Genomic DNA, 17,392 nt, shown 5'->3' with positions numbered 1-17,392 from the left:
CATAGGTTATTTGATTATTTGATTTCATTTAATGTCAGATTTGATTAATCTCATTTGACTATAAGCTTTTAACATCTAACACCGGGTTGGGGCGGGAGAGAGAAATTAACTTCTTTATTTTCAGTTTCAGGAAAATTATTATTCCTTTCTTCTGCCCCATATCCTTCTCTTCAGTGTTTCCCTAAGATAGTAACAAGGCTGACTCTGGTGCTATCAATACACTCATGTTCCACATAAAAGCCATGAAAAAAAAGTCTATGGATCAGAAGCAAAAGCCAACCTACTAAATGGAACCTTTCATCTAAAGATATAAGAGATACTTTCAATTCTAAAAGTGACATTTTAAATTCTAAAAGTAACCTTCACGTATTGATAACCGATTAATCAAGAGAGAAGACATTTATTTCTACTTCATTTTTGTTTCATCTTAGGAGACAAATCTGATTTTAAACCAATGCCAAAACTTTGTTTCATATTGATGGATTAGAATGAACTAAACGTAGTAGAAAAACCATACAGAAACACTGACAGATTTAAAGCTAGCAGGGACTACAATTCTTATTTTCTAAATGAGGATGGCCCTAAGAGATCCAATGATTGCTCAAAGTCACATAGGTATCAAATAGAGTTGATTCCAGCTCTCCAATCTAAATTAGTCCATTTTCTGAAATACTAAGAGTTTTTTTTCCTTCAACACTGAAAGAAAAGGGATACTGGCATCAATGTGATTTTCCTTGGTTACCTTCTTCTACTTGCTCCTTTCCTCCCCACCTCCAGGTATGAACCTACCTGCAATATACCAAATGTGCACTGATATCCCATTCGAACCAGACATCTGAGGGTCAGCTTCAGGACCATGGAACGCTTGAATGACACAAAGTTTCTTACATTTTCCAGTAGGAAAAACTTAGGTCTATAGTAATCACAGTAGCTGTGGGAGAAATAAATAAGAAAGATTATTTTTTAATAGAAAGTCTAAAGTCATTCAGAAAAGACAGACTGGAGGGGATGGGTCTAAGTAGCTAAAGACCCTGGGAATTGTAGGTTTTATTTTCCTTCAGTCTTGAAAGATAAAGCTATTGTGGACTTGGAAGATGGAGTTCTCTGTCAGTGGCAGCTTTAAAGTAAGAGATGCTGCAGGGAAAGAAAATCAGTCTAAGATCAGAGGTGGCCACAGCAGCACAAAACACTTTCTGGGATACCTGACTCTAAGCTTTATATTAGGTGGAGCTTTTTCCATTTCCCAAATTCAGTTATAAACAGAAACCAGCTGGGAGTCACAGAACTTGAAGCCATTGGGAGCAATGTTGAATTTGCCTACTTGTCCCTTCTGTTTTATTGCTGCATGCAATGAGCAGCATTGTTTTGTTTTGTTTTGTTTTATTAATAATTTCTGTCCCTCTAAGTCATTTTCCAAGTTGTTTGTATAATGATTTTTTTTCCCTTTAACAGACAAAGACAAGAATTTTGTATCCCAAGTGAAGGAAATCATTGCCTAATATACTACACAGATTCTGACTTTAGAGAATTCATTAAAGACCGAGACTTTAGTTTTCTAAGTTTTCATGTATATTTTAAGCTTTTGAATGTGGAAAAGGAGCCCTATGGTACCTCGACTCTTATTCTAGACCAGACTTTCTTAATCTGTGTCATGGATTCTTTTAGCTTATTAAAGCCCAAGATTTCTTCTCAGATTAGTGTTTTAAAGATATTCCTTAAGATATATATATAGAAAACTAATGATATTGAAACTATAGTTATTAATATATTGGATTACTTGCCATCTAGGGAAGGGATGGGGGAAAGGGAGGGGAAAAATTTTGGAACACCAGGTTTTGCAAGGATGAATGTTGAAAATTATCTATGCATATGTTTTGACAATAAAAACCTTCAATAAAAGTACAAAAGAAAAAAAGAACAATTACTAAAGTATGTTCCCCCAAAAATAAGTTCATAGAACTCAAGAATCCCCGATCTAGACCAAAACCTTAATGAATTTGTTTCAATATAGATAAGTCCTTTTAAACTAGGGGACTTCAAATTTTCTCTACTCCATAACCCCCCTACATTGGTATAGAAAGTAGAGAGGGAATCTCAAAAAAAAAAAAAAAAGTTACATGGAGCTGACCCCAAAGGGGCAGGACAGGCATGCCAAGGGGAAAAAAAGGCAGTTCTTCTTTCTCTGAAAGGGGTTACATGGGGTGGAGGAAAAAGAAGAAGTGCTATTTAACTCCATAACCCTTCACATTTTTTTTTTAAATCTAGGAAAGATAGTTCCATAGAGAACCTTATTGTCAAGTCAGCTACTTATCAGAGTTCTTTAGAAGTGACTGACAGAATGACCCATAAGCATTGAATTCTGCTACAAAAGAGCCAAAGCAAGTCCCTTTGGAATGAATTTCCATAGGGAAAGAGGAAAGGCAGAATCCCTGTGTGCCAACTGGATGAAGTAGGAACTTTCTCACTAGAAATGTAGAGGCTCCCCGTGCTTGCCACCCCCAGGAAGCAGAAAGCAAAGACTACAAGCTAAGATGACAATTATTTCCCAGTGCCATTCACCTGAGAAAGGAGACAATTAGGGAGTTCTTGAACTTGGAATAAGTGAGCGAGTTGAAGCGGTTCATTCCACTAAACCCTTGGCAGGGTGGCCCACCACAAAGCATTTCCACATCTCCTTTCTGAGGCAGCTTCTTGCCCACAGAATTGGTCTTTTCCCCAGACATAACCATTTTCAGGAGAACATTACAATCTTCTGAAAAGACAGTCGTCCGAGGATTATTCAGAATGAATGCCTCGGCTGCAGGTTTCCACATTTCAATAGCCCACAGTGTTTCAGATATTCCTGGAAAGGAGAAAAAAAAATATTTTAGCCATTATCTAAGGAATGTGCTATGCATGGCACATTTTTAAAGCAGGATAAATCTCTTTAGAATTCAAGTACCCTTAGAGAAAAAGAAAAGTTCAAATTAGAGCATCCAGGAGCAACAACCTGCTGTCTTTACCTGCTTGGTGAAAGCCTTCAGACAATCCTCCACAGCCAGAGAACACATCCAAAGTTCGAAGTTTGGGCACATTTACTTCTTTCTTTTCTTGAATTGGTTCCAGTGTTATAAGTTTTTCACTGCCTCTGCCTGATCCTTTGCCTGAAGGTGAGGAGATGCTCATTGTTTATTCAGTTACTAACCCCAAAGTCACACCAAACACAGGGAATCCACCATCCCAAGAAACTGCCAGTGCCTTACTACTTCAAAGAGTGACAAAAACAGAAGAGAAAAAAAAGGTTGTGTTGAAATATAGCAATTATTTCTGAAAGCTTCTTAGACTTAAGAGCCCATTCCCAATTGACCTCAAGTACCATTTGATCTGTAACAGCAATATTTGGGCAAGTCTTCAAAGTTGAAGAAATAGAACAAACCTTTTTCTTTTCTTTTTTCCTTTTCACCACGGGCATATTTTGGAACTTCTTCAAAACTTTTCCTTTCTGCATTATAGGTCTAAAGGGGTATAAAGCTAAGATTAATTATCTAGAAAGGAAAAATGTCAAAAGATAAGTGACATCCCTTCATAAAAGCCTGAATAAATCTTAGATGCTACTTAAGAGTGAGAAAAACAAACAAGGTTTGGCTAAGAAATTAGGGGATCCGGAGTACAATGCTGCCTTTGAGTTTTGGAGAAATCAATTGATTTGATTAAGGTCTCGAAGCAATAAGCATCAGTTTTCCTTATCTATGAGATTAGATTAGATAAGTCCAGGATTTCTCTGGTCCAAAATGTATATTCCATTCACTAGAGTGATCTTGCTGTCCAGCATATCCAATAATCTCATTTACAAGATGGCTGAGAGATCTCAAGATACTAGTGACTGGAGAAAACTATCCCTCAATGCCTAGACAGTCTAAGGTTTGCAGTTAACTACCATTCAAAGGTAAAGTACTTTATAATGCTAGCTAAGTCTTGCCAATAGTCTCATAACAACCCTGAAAATCAGGTATTATTAACAATAATACGATAATGTGATTATTAGCTGTGATGTACTTCATCTTTTCAACAAAGAAGCGATTCAGGACAATTCCAATAGACTTGTGATGGAGAGAGACATCTCCATCCAGAGAGGATGATGGGGACTGACTATGGATCACAATATTTCCACCTTTTGTTGTTTGCTTCTTGTTCTTTCATTTTTTCTTCTTTTTGATCAGATTTTTCTTGTTTAGCATGATAAGTGTGGAAATACCTTTAGAAGAATTGCATATTTTAAACCTATATTGGATTACTTGCTGTCTGGGGGAGGGGATAGGTGGGAAGAGAGGGGAAAAAACTTGGAACACAAGGTTTTGCAAGGATGAATGTTGGAAACTATCTTTGCATGTATTTAAAAATAGCTTTTTATTTTCAAAATACATGCAAAGACAGTTCTCAACATTCACACCCGCAAAACCTAGTGTTCCAAATTTCTCTCCTACCCACTTCCTTACCACATATGCCAAACATGAGCAATTCTTCTATACATACTTCCATATTTATCATGCTGCATGAGAAATCCGATCAAAAAGGAAAAAAGGGGGGAAAAGCAAGCAAACAAAAAAGGTAAAAATATTATATTGTGATCCACATTCAGTCCCTATAGTCCTCTCTGAGTGCAGATGGCTTTCTCCATCACAAGTCTATTGTAATTGACCCGAATTGATTCATTGTAGAAAAGATTTACTGGTATTTTTAAAAATTAAGAACTATTATTAAAAAATAAAGAGAAAAGTAGGTGTTCTCAATTTTACAAATAAGGAAATAGACATTTATCAGGGCTCGCCCAGGGTCACACAGCTCACAAATACCAGAGGTCAGATTTGACAATAGGTATTATTGATTCCTCATCCAATGCTCTATCCACCATATCACTTATGCTGTAGATTTGAGCTAGATATAAACTTTCTACCTCTCTGCAACTTTCCTGTTGACTTGCATTCTGCCCCACCCCCTGTGGAGCTGCCCAGACCAAGTAGAACCAACCTAATATTCCTATGTATGAGAAGTATGAGCTTGTCCAATTCTCTCTACCTCCTCACCCTCTTCTAGCCAGATTAGCACCAGCTTGTCACTATCACTAAGAGAAGACACTTAAATGAAAAGAATGAATGAGATCTAAACACAATTATAAGTACCCCATTGAAACAGACTCCATCCAGATCAAAAGAGAATGTTAACTGGAAGTTCATATTAGAAATTCTTGTGGAAAAACTTGTGGTTTAGAGAGGATTATAATCTTGATATTTCAAGGATGAAATAGGAGAGCCAAGAAGCTCTTACTTATAACTCCCCTATCATGTATACTTGGACTGAAAAAAGTTTTAGTCCCACATTTGAACTTATTTCTTGTTAATAAAATCAGCTGAATCAAGTTTAGTTTAACTCTGGAGAAGACACAAATTTGAGTGAAGTAGCAGGTGTAGTCACTTGTTCTGCTACACCTGCCTCCTATGCCTTTATCCAAGTCAATTAAGAAAGTGTCTATAGCCAAATTTTGACCTTGGGTGTTCCTGACTCCAGGTCTAGAGTTCTCTCCACTAGACCAGCCAGTCACCTGAAAGCTGCTATGGAGAAGCTCATCTTAAATCCTACTTCTATCATTCAATTACACTTCCTATCTCCTTCTTGTTACTCAGCTTGATCCCAAAGAAGTCATCAATCTATAGAAAGGATCACCTCTTGGAAATAAAAGTGTTCCTTGTCACCAAGACAATATTTCTCAACGGGGTCTGTCATTTCATAATACTTTACAACACAGCGCCCTTGCACATCTTCAAAATTCACAACAGCTTCTTCATAGCTCCAGTATAATAGGTTGATGTCCTCAAGATACTTGTTTGTGGGATATTTGTGGGTATTCTCTGGTCTGTAAGAGATGAAGTCCTTATTGTTAAGACACTGCTAGAGGAAGTAGACAGCTCTATATATTATTTTGTGTATCTGGGGGCGATGAGTGGGAGATAGTACCATAAAACCCAACCTGCCTCCAATCTCTACTGACTCCAGCTATGGACTCAATCCTTTACCCACCATTTGTTCCTTGGAAGGGATTTATTTCAGGATGCCCCATTGAAAAGGTAAATTACCTAGGAAAAGCTAATCTCAGCCATGAGAACAGATCCTTTTGTATTAGCTGCTAGGTAGGTCTGATGTTGAAATGAGATGCATATGGCAAGAGGGAGGATTGTGTGCCCACATGTGAAGTTAGAACAAGGAATGAGGCAATTAATGAGAGGCCCTGAAGTCCAGGGCCTAGTTGGGTATTACAATAGATAGCCCTGAGCAGAAAGTATGAGAATACTAGAGCCCAATTGGATTTTGTTATTTTTAAAAGATGGGGAAAAGAGGGAAAGGCCAACAGAAAACTACTATCAACTTCAAATTTTTTTTTAGGGTTGACCCTGAAGAAACAAACACTTCATGAAGGATTTATTGCCTTCACATTTATTAGGTAATTCAAGGACAAATGATAAAAATATGCTACTTTCTGATAGAGATAATGGCCTCAAGGTATAAAATAAAACAAACATTTTAAAATACAACCAATATAAGAATTTGTTTTGCTCAACTGTGCACATGTAGTAAGGATTATCGTTCTCCCTAGCTGTTCCCCAGTGGAGGGCAGTAAGAGGAAGAAGAGAAGGCAAAAATAACAAAAGGTGGAAAAAGTCATTGAAGCATTTTTTTTAAATGCACAGAAGCAAACATAAGCAAGATTGTTTTAAGTTAACTGTTGAATTTATCATAGATTTTAAAATAAAAGCAAATTGTTCTGATCAGATGTGATATTACCATCCTCACCAAGCAGATGTGGGCCTGTCATTTACTCAGACAACCAGCCTAGGAAGCTTATTCAGGTTTATAAAGTTGAGAGACCAATGACAAAGGATAACAACCTATTTGGCAACTTTGAGCTCACAGAAATGTTTCTTCTCCCTCCCCTCCTATCCCCACCCCCACCTCCAGAGGTGTTCCTCAGATTGCTGCAATTTCCACTGTGGATAAAAGCACAGAAGGGAAATAAGATCATCACCACTACCATCGACAAAGGTTGTCTGAGCAAAGAAACATTGAGCATATGTTCAGAAGACAGAAATACAAGGCTGAGGATGAGAAGCAGAGGAGACAAAGTCCAAGAATTATCTTAAATTTTCCGTTTCCAATATGAAGGCTTTGGTAGAAGGACGAGAAGCTCCAAGGCAAAATTGATGATAATGACAAACACAAGATCTTTGAAAAATGTAATGAAATAATCAACTGGCTGGGTAAGCAGCACGATGTTGAGAAGGAAGAATTTGAGCATCAGTAGAAAGAATTTAAGATCTACAACAGCACTATTACTTACTAAGCTCCACTAGAGTGCATGGGGCATGTCAGGAGTCATACCCAGGTGTGTTTCCCTAGAGGTGGAGCAGCCCCATCTGGAGGTGGCTCAGACCCACCAATGAAGACATCAACTAAATATCCAAAAAAAGAATCCACACAGCTTTCCAAAATTGAAGGGCTCAAGTTTGTAGCCAAATAAGTAGTAGTTTAAAAGTAACATTTGGGGCATAGTCAATATGGAGTAAAAGCAGAGATTCATCTAAGCTTTCACAAATTCCCCTCCAAACAAATTTAAAATAGTTCCTCAATGAGGGATGGCTAGATGGTGCAATAGAGCACCAAGCCTAGAATCTAGAGGACCAGAGTTCAAATCTGAGCAAGTCACTTAATCTGGGGAGGGGAGAGGAGGGAGACTTGATCTTTATTTTTATTTATATATATAAAGCCTCAACCGATTTCAGAAAAGCTTGGTAAGACATATAAACTGATGCTTAGTGAAGTGAGCTGATCATACATCATGATTAACTATGATGGACTTAGCATTTTCCATCCCAAATCTAGTGGAATTGTCTTGAATCATTGTATTGTTGAGAAGAGCTATTTTCATCCAAAGAAAAAACTAGAGACTAAATGTGGATGGAAGCATATTTTCACACTTTTGGGAGTTTTTTCCCTTCAGTTTTTCCCTTGTTCTGATTTTCCTTCAGAATATGACTAATATGGAAATGTTTAAAATGATTGTTATATGAATAATCTATACCATATTGCTTGCTGTCTTTGGGAAAAGGGAGGTAAAAGGAAAAAAATTAGAATTCAAAATATTATCAAAATGAATATTGAAAACTATGTGTAATTGGAAAAAATGAAATATTAAGTGGGAGGAAAATAAAACACCTCAAATTCTGGGGTAACAGAACAAAAAGATGTTATGAAACAATTTTCCAACCCAAGACAACTTAGAAAGTCAGCAAGAAAGATCTGTCTCACTACAGTGAGAGTAAAACATAGGGGCCCACCATGACCTGCCATTGACTTGCCATGGGTATAGACTGAGTCAGTAGCAGCAGCTTCTGGAAGTCAGCCCACAGATAAGGGAGTAAGATAACTGGACAGAAGAAGTTACACTGACAAAGGTCAGCACTGAATACAAGACTTGCATTACTCACAAACAGTTCCAGGGTGGAAAAGAATAGACCAAAGCATAGTCCTAGAGAAGAGTAATCACACCTCTCCTGAGATAATCCTACCTTTAAAGAACCCCCAGAATTAGCTCTGGGGAAAAAAAAAGCACAAAAAATCCCTGAAATTTGGAACGGTGCCTCTTCTATCCCAGGAGCAGACCCCAACTTTAACATAAAATTAAGTCAAGAAGTAAGCTGGAAAAATAGCTGCAGAGGGAGAGAAGTGAACAATATTGTACTATATCCATGCTCAAACAAGTAGAAATGTAATTTTTGTTCTAAAGAATAAAAATCTATTAAATTGGAAAAAAAATAAGATTTGTAGCAGCTACCTACCTGTAGAATTTGTTAATTCTGAGTTTGATAACTGTTCCATTACTTTCTTTTTCACAGAAGATTTCTTGGATTTGGCCAATACGATATGGCTCAGGGGCATCCAGGTTGCTGCCTTTAATGTAATCTGATTGTTTTCTATAGTATTCTGGATATTGGTCTTCATTCACTGATTCTTTCAACTTCCTGGTTATAACTGGAGGTTTGAAGCTACAGAGAATAAGAAAATTTATGTAGCATGAAAAAAATGTTTTTTTTTTTTAATTTGATAGAATTGTCTCTTGTCCTATTGGCAGTCAAAAGCATTTCTATCATTAATTATCAATAAAGTGTTGGATAGACTTAGTTCATGGGCTATTAGCTGACTTTAGAATTTATACTTCCATACAGAGAAGGCATTCTATAGGTCAGAATAGCTCATCAGTACTTTCACTGAGGGCTATCCCAGACTGTGTTGACTCCTACTCAAAGGTTTGGTGTAACAAGTTGACACCTTTGATCCTTTGGTTAAATCAGGACATGATCTGAATCTTGAGAGATGGGGAGGTAACCTTCATAACAAGTACTTTGACTTCTTAGTGTGTGCTGGATTCAGTGGCACAAATGATAACTTAATTCTAATTTTTAAAAAGTCCCAAGTAGTTTCCTTTCTTGGGTTACTTGTTAAGAATTCCCATGATCTGTCTAATTAGCTTTACTTTGTCAGTCCACAAGCATTTATTAAGCATTTACTCTTATCCAGGCACGGTGCTAAATTTAGGCTTTGAATACAAATAAAAGTAGATCGACTGCCCTCAAGAAGCTTACATCACGTGGCAGAAAGAACCTTTTGTCTGACTTAAAGGAAATTAAATTTCCTTCATTTTGAAAAGAAAATCTATCCTAGCAGAGTATTGGATCTCTAAAAGGATCCTTCCCTTAGAATCCTCCATTTACATGTTGGATATAGATATGACATGAGACCTCTTCAGCTCTGGGACCACATGCTCTATGTTGGCTGAGGGAGCTCTTCCGTTTGCATATTGTCATTTTGGGAGCAATATTAGAGAAGCTAATTACATACACGAGTCCGAGTCCCAGATTCTTCAGTTGTCAGCTGCTACAGAGCACTTTTTCACACACATGAATGTATTTTTGACTAGTCTGGGTGGTCTAGGAAGGGTTATTTCCTTCTAATAGCTGCTATTTATGTAGCACCTACTCCGAGCCAGGCACTGTTCTAAACATTTTGCAATTATTTTCTCATTTGATCTCCAACAACCCCATCATCTTTGGAAAGGATCATGTTCTTAGTCCTGTTGCTTAAATTCACAATTATTCTTTTATATAAATTCTTGTTGGAGCCAGATAGTCTTTAACTCTTTAGAATATGATAACTGCTTGGATATATCTGATCTTACATTATAATTAAGGCTATTTGATAAGAACTGCCCAAGATATGTAAAGATAATCTTCTAGACCAAGTCCTAAAATGACTAATAAGATAGATACTACAAACCAATGTTTAACCATCATGATTATAGAAATATTCAGATAAATTGACCAAGTGAATACTAACAGAAATCCAAAAGCCTCAGGCAATAAGAAAACTCCGTCTCCTTTCCTGTACTGGACGCCATTTTTCATTGCCAGATTATAGAATATTTTGTCATCAACTTCTTTTAGAGGCTCTAAAACTTTGAGGGCATTCTTTTTTGACATTTCAGACTGATGGGCACAGCTTGCACAGAACCTGAAAGAGGGAAGAAAAACACTGAGTAGAAAGGCTAAAGATTTAATCGGAGAAGTAAGAATGAGCATATCTGTAAATAAAACTTTATACTCTCATTTCATACCCAATTAATATCACTAACAAAAATGTTCTAGCTGATACTTTAATAGAATGCTTCTAATTGTAGAATCAAAGATGTAAATAAAGCAGTCTATTGAATCAACTGTAAAATTGATCATTAAATGTAAGAATTATGATACATGGAAATCTCTTCAGTCTGAAGAAGGTTCAATCTCTCTCTGTGGTACTTCAATAAAAGCAAACCAGTTTGTAATCAGCTATTCCAACAGCAGACCAACCCAGGGGTTGAGCAGTTCCCTGGATAAGACTAAGAAATAGCTTAGGGTCTGGGATTTGCTTATGGAAGAGGATCCCAGATCATTTAGGGGAATTTTTAAAAATAAAAACTGTTCTAATTATACCACATCAGCACCTGAGTGGTACAGTAGATAAAGCCCAGGACCTACAATCAAGAAAGTCTAAGTTCAAATCTGGCCTCAGACACTTCCTTAGCTGTGTCACTTAACCCCATTTGCCTCTTTCCTCATTTGTAAAATAAGCTGGAGAAGGAAATGGCCAGCCATTTTGCCATATCTTTGCCAAGAAAAAGACCAAAAAGGGTTATGAAGGGTTGGAACTCATTAAAACAACTGAACAAATATCTCCTAAATGCTAATTTGTCTGGCTAACAATCAATTTGAGGTTAGGGGGAAAAGTATGCTGGATGTTGGCTCATGAATAGTAGTAGAACCCACATTTATAGATTCTTTTTTGTAGCAGTTATCAATTGCCCTTTGCAATTTACCAACAATAAGCCCCACAGTGGGGTTGGAGAGAGAAGCCCCTGAATGAACTGGAAGTGGACTAGACAACAATGTGAATATTTATTCTGGTATACTCACTTATATTTGTTATTCTCTGTAGGCTGGATTGTAGGAGGAGACTCAAACCTTGCATAGTCTGGATCATACCAGAACTGGTAGAAATAGGTTCTGCCATCATCTTCAACCATTTTGGGTTCTACATCTGAGCCCCCCTTTGAAAATTAAGGAGAAAACTTATGATGAAGAGAGTCATCTATACCCAGAGAAGATTGTAGAAACAACATAACATTCTCATTCTTTGTTGTTGTTTGCTTGCATTTCCTTACTCATTTTCTTTCCTTTTAGATCTGATTTTTCTTATGCAATAAGATAGCTGTATAAATGTATATGTATGTGTATACACACACACACACACACACACACACACATATAGGATTTAACATACTTTAAAATGTATAATATATTGGGTTGCTTGCCATCTGGGGGGGGAAGGAGAGGAAAATTTGGAACAGTTATGCAAGGGTCAATGTAGAAAAATTATCCATCCATATGCTTTGAAAATAAAAAGCTTTAATAAAAAAAAAAAAGAAAGAAAATTGAGGAGGGAAAAGTGTTTTTTTTCTTCTACAGAGTTGTAATTTAGCTCTGGCCACTCTTGCCAGCTTTGGTATTTAAAAAAAAATTCTAAGTTTTATACTTACCTCCATAGACCAGTTTTCTGAGGGAGCTTTATAAATAACATTCACTTTGCTATGGATGTAAGAAAGCTCCATGTCTTCACATTCATCTACCAAAAAGAGTTCTAAAGGGTCTGATGTTGCCCCAAGAACAGTATCATTCCCAGAACAGAACCAGTGAGCATGAAACATCTGTCCATTGTTATCTTCCCACAATGCAGTGATTCTAGAATCAGAAAGAGAAAGTCAGATCTTTAATTTAGCATACTATGTTTTTTTTAAAGCAAAGCCTTCTCTTTTCCCACTTGACATAATTCTTGACAGTAAGTGAGAAATAAAGGTATAAATATAGAAAAAGAAGAGACAATGATCTCTAATTGCTGATGTAATTTCCATAGGTACTCCCCAAGTCAGCTAGGAAACAAACAAAAAAAAAAAAAAAAAAGGCTACCAAACCACCATCACCACCAAATACTGTGTTTCTATATAGCAAATCAGAATCCAGGAAGAAGTAAAAGAAGATAACTTGTATATTTTGTAGTTGGTCTGATAGTAGATGGATTCTCAGATAAGTCCTAAGTCAATGAAGGCTTAAAAATGCAATTATATATAATACAAATACACACACACACACACACACACAAAAACCATATGCATATATTTTCATATTCTTTACCAGTTTACAGGCTATGAGGTGAAATATCAGGATATTTGATTTTTTTTAAAGAATTCCTTTAGAGATAAGAAGAATGGTGGAATGCTAACTACACTAACATTTTTTTGGTGGAACTGTGAAATTTTATAGCTTATAGAAAAGAATTTAGAATTATGGAATTTAAATTATCCTTTGAACCAGAGATTCTACTACTATACTTATTCCCCAAGGAAGTCATTAATAAGAAAATCCCCATATAGACCAAAATATTTATATCAACACTTTGTGATAAAAGTGAATTGATGGAACAAAAGGTTTTGCAATTATCAATGCTGAAAAATTACCTATGCATGTATCTTGTAAATAAAAAGCTATAATAAAAAAAGTGAATTGAAAACAATAGAAGCCCTTCAGTTGAAGGGCTAAAATATATATGTGTGTGTGTGTGTGTGTGTGTGTGTGTGTGTGTGTGTGTGTGGTATATGAATGTAATTGTATGTTACTGTGCCATAAGTGATGTGTATGATGAAAACAGAAGCATGGAAAGATATACATGACCTGATACAGATTGAAGTAATCAGAGGCAAGAAAATATAGAATAATTATAACTATGCAAGTATAAAGAACAACCACACACAAAAATAAGTTAATGTAACAATTATAAAGACCAAGTATGACTTGAATGAAGAGGTATGAAAAAATACCACTAACTCATCTTTTCATAGAGGTAGGAGACCTACAGGTGTTATACATTGGACATGTTTTTACAGTTTTTCAATTTATTGATTAGTTGTGTCGATTTTCTTTTGCCTTAAATACTATTTGTAATTTGAGATGGCTCTCTGGGAAGAGACTGGAGATATTTTTTTAAAAAATCAATAAAAACTTATTTTTAAAAGATAAAAGATGACTTAAAGAGAATGCATTGCTCATGGTTGAACTGTACCAAAATATTATAAATGGTCATGCTTCCTAGATTTATGGATTTAGTCATACTAAATTACCAAGGAAACATTCTTTGATTAGACAAAAATCATTCCTATTGTGTCAAAAAAAATACCATAGATGCTGGTGAAGGTGGAAAATGCTTCCAGATTTCTAGTTATTTAATAAAGCAGTAAACTATTTGGTACCAGTTTTCTTTAAAAAAAAAAAAAAAAGTTCAGTCCAAGAATCTAAACAAGAAAGAATCAATCCAACTCAATAACCTTAATAAAACAGAAATATTTCTTGGGGAAGAATTCCTTAGTTAACAAGAAGTACTATTAAAACTATAAAGTAGTTTAGCAAAAATTATGCTTAGGCAATATTTTATACCGCAACTAAATAGATATGCTACATGAACATTGAAAATAGTTTTTTTTTTTTAATCCTGTCTTTTTGTCTTTAAAAGATACTATTTGTTATTTGAGATGGCTTTCTAGGAAGAGACTCTGGAGATAACTATGATGTGAAAAAAAAGTTAAATAAAACTTTTTAGAAGATAAAAGATGATTTAAAGAGAATGAATTGCTCATGAGTGGGCTGTGCCAACATACTACAACCAGTATTCTTTTAATGGATGGGGAAGGGTTCCAAGTTAAGCAATCTCAAAGATTGATTAGACAAATTTGACTATATGAAAATGAAAAATCTTCTGAACCACAAAGTCAAAATTACTAATATAAGAAGGGAATAAACATCTTTCATCAAGTATTTTATAATCGTTTGATAATCATGTAGGGATCCAACAAATAAAATCTAATAAATATTCCCCAGTGAAGAATTAGTCAAATAATGGTTTTTTAAAAGGCTATTTGAATGCTTCCCTGACCCCGAGAAATATGTCTAAACACATTGAAATGAGGAATACACAGAAAGGGGAGAAAAAAAATTAGAGATGAGACATAGGATACAAACCTAGCTAACCATAGTGGTTTAGTAGGGTCATCAGGACTGATGGCTACACAATCTCCTACTTCTAGTTTTTCAGAGTTAATGGACACTTCCTTATAATAATTTCTTTCTCCATCCTGTAAAACAATAGCACAAGATAGGCAATTTTGAATTAATTCAGTAGAAAGTTTTAAGAACTCTGCTCCTTATTCTACAAGTTAGAGCATGTTTTCCCATCTTTCACACAAGTGGTAAATTTATAGCTGTCCTTTTCAATTTAAAAGGCTCATGATATTAATTGCCAGACCAAAAAAAAAAAAAAAAAAAAGCAACAGACCTATTTTTAAAATGAATTAGGTTGAGTTCTAAGAAAAGATAAGTACTTTTCCTCCCCAGCTGTACATAAAATATAAAGACTTTGTACCCTTTCTTCCCCTAAACAAAAGGGAAACAAAGGGCATATTTTTGAAGTAACCTTCATTAAACAAATAATTGAGTATCCAAGGGAAGTCTGGCACTAAACCAAGTACATTAATACACTGCCAACTGATGCAGATGACCCAGAGGTTATGGAATGAAGAGTTCATTTTTTAAATGAGGGGGAAAAAAAAGCAAAACAAACCCTTGTCCATGTTTTAAAATCTAATTTGGCAACCCAGAAAACTATAATTGATGCTTTCTGGCTACTTACATATACAAATACATGTATACCTATACACATGCATCGAAAACAATATTAATGTGGCAGACAATGTAGATTCTCTTGATTGAATCTTTAAATTTAACTATGAGATCAATGATTACTAGCCTTACCAAATTCTACTCCTGATCCTTATTGTGTTCGTATATATCTATTTCTTATCCCTGCTAACTTTGGTACTTTGAGTTCTACTCCTTAACTTGCCTTATTACTTAAGCTTCCCACACCCATGGATCCCTCCCTTAGCTTTACTCCCCCCACTTTTCTTCCTTTTTTATCCTTAAACTATTTCCAATGCGAGCAGTTTTTCATAACTACCAGCACTCCTTCCTCATCTAATACCTCTGTCAGTTCTTCTACACCTAATTCATATAGGATAATTATTATTTTTACCTTTTCCTAAATAGTCCGTTTAAAAAACGAACAAACAAGAATCAAAAAAAAAAAAAAAAATCAGCTCTTACTCAGCTCTGCCCCAATCTTTCTTTTGGAGTACCCAATTACTAGTGTCAATCTTATATATTTGAATTGTTTTTGTTTTGTTTTGTTTTTGAGGCAATGGCTAATGGATTTTTTCTATTTCTACTTTCCCCTTCTTGTTTCATCACTTCAGGACATTTTCTTTGATTATTTCTTGTATTATCGTGTCAAGGTTCTCCTCCCTTCTCCCATCATAGCTTTTGATCACTTTTAGTTGGTCAAATTATTCAGCTCTCCCATCTGACCTAGAACCTCAAACCAAGATCTTCACCTTTCTGTAAGTGCTTGCAGTGTCCCTGTCCCACTGTTTCTGCATTCACCAGCTATGCTGGGTTTTTTCTTGCCCAGAGTCAAGTCTCAGTAACACAGCCAGAGCTGGCATTCCTAATCAGCAGAAGTTCTCAAACTCAGACCCGAGACTCCCCACACAGTCTAGGAGGCAAAAATTCCCATAGTTCAGGCTGAGGATACTCCCAAATTAAACTAGCCCCAGAGCTCTCCCCATTGATGTTTCTTCAGAGCTAGCTTGGAGATGCTTACACGTCACACCAGATTAAATCTTGGTCCCATTTCATACAAGTATTATTTGTTTTTCATTGATCTATGTTTGCCATGAGGTACACTTTTGTTTTGTTTGTGGGAGGAAATCTGGAGAGTTTGAAGTTTTCTGGCTTTTTATGTCATCAGATCCTCTTATGCCATTTCATTTCTATGGTTGCTCATTTTGTTTGAAATAAGAAATTTGATTTCAAAAAAGGTATCAATGACCAATTGATCTCTTGCTGTACACCCTTCTCCCCATCATGTACATGTCAGCTTAATGTATATAAAATATTTTCCTTAATAATCCTATGAGAGATAGCACAAGGATTATCTCCATTTTTGTCAACTAGCAATGAGTATCACTGGCTGATAGCCAAGTGATAAAACTTTGGAGGATGGAAAAGCCATGGGCTAGCACTATTTTAATGACAGAAATATAGTAGCCTATGAAAATATAACTCATCAGTTCATCAGTCTTAGGTTTAAAGAAATGGGTTAAATTTGGTGGGATACCTTTTTACCCACTAATATCTACTATGTACTTGTTAGAATAATAATTCTCTTTAACGAGACAAAGTAATTTTCTAAATATTACCTTGATTGGAACTCCAAGCCAGAAAATAGTAGTCTTGTTCCGTTTCTTTTGTTTCTGCTGAAGCATTTTCTTGGGTGGTGTTGTTATAAGAATATCCTCATCAACTTCTTCATCTTCTTCTGCTTCCTTTACAGCCATATTTGGGCACCTCGAAAATTATCAATACCCATGTTTGAGTTTGAAAGAAGTCTCAAATTTGTGACCCTTCAATAAGCTGACTATTTATATAAAGACTTAAAAGAAAAAAAAAAAAACTAACTAGAGACAGCATGTCTAAAGAGCTAGAGAGTTGACCTCAAAGCTAAAGCACCTGGGTTCAACATTGCCTCTCACACTAAACGTGTGATCCTGGGCAAGTCATTGTCTGTTTCCTAGAAAGCTTTAAAATTATAAGTTGCTGAGAAGGTA

The 17,392-nt window shown here is 35.8% G+C and overlaps 1 protein-coding gene and 1 long non-coding RNA gene across 2 annotated transcripts; both read right to left on the bottom strand.

The window, feature by feature from the left end:
* Positions 1-723: 723 nt before the first annotated feature.
* LOC127544647 (DNA (cytosine-5)-methyltransferase 1-like) lies at positions 724-13,210 on the bottom strand. Its single transcript, XM_051971408.1, has 9 exons — positions 12,161-13,210; positions 11,538-11,671; positions 10,423-10,596; positions 8,868-9,074; positions 5,701-5,890; positions 3,416-3,494; positions 3,003-3,143; positions 2,560-2,842; positions 724-931 (listed from the first exon to the last, which is right to left on the bottom strand). Exons 1-9 carry the CDS (start codon positions 12,326-12,328, stop codon positions 739-741), a joined length of 1,569 nt encoding a protein of 522 aa, XP_051827368.1. The 5' UTR covers positions 12,329-13,210; the 3' UTR covers positions 724-738.
* A 728-nt stretch (positions 13,211-13,938) lies between these two features.
* On the bottom strand, positions 13,939-17,369 carry LOC127544660 (uncharacterized). Its single transcript, XR_007949508.1, has 2 exons — positions 16,985-17,369; positions 13,939-14,803 (listed from the first exon to the last, which is right to left on the bottom strand). It is a non-coding gene; the product is annotated as an uncharacterized LOC127544660 (long non-coding RNA).
* Positions 17,370-17,392: the final 23 nt, after the last annotated feature.

This window comes from Antechinus flavipes, chromosome 1 (assembly GCF_016432865.1).
Source record: "Antechinus flavipes isolate AdamAnt ecotype Samford, QLD, Australia chromosome 1, AdamAnt_v2, whole genome shotgun sequence".
Taxonomy (NCBI): Eukaryota; Metazoa; Chordata; class Mammalia; order Dasyuromorphia; family Dasyuridae; genus Antechinus; species Antechinus flavipes.
This window is presented reverse-complemented; position numbering and strand designations above follow the sequence as displayed.

Excerpts from the sequence above, each read along its gene's own strand:
- LOC127544647 (XM_051971408.1), bottom strand. The coding sequence starts at position 12,328 with ATGTTTCATGCTCACTGGTTCTGTTCTGGGAATGATACTGTTCTTGGG. Across the intron at positions 3,495-5,700 it reads AACACTTTTATTTCCAAGAG|ACCTATAATGCAGAAAGGAA; the intron begins GTGATCCTTTCT and ends ATACCCCTTTAG. Across the intron at positions 2,843-3,002 it reads TGAAGGCTTTCACCAAGCAG|GAATATCTGAAACACTGTGG; the intron begins GTAAAGACAGCA and ends TCTCCTTTCCAG.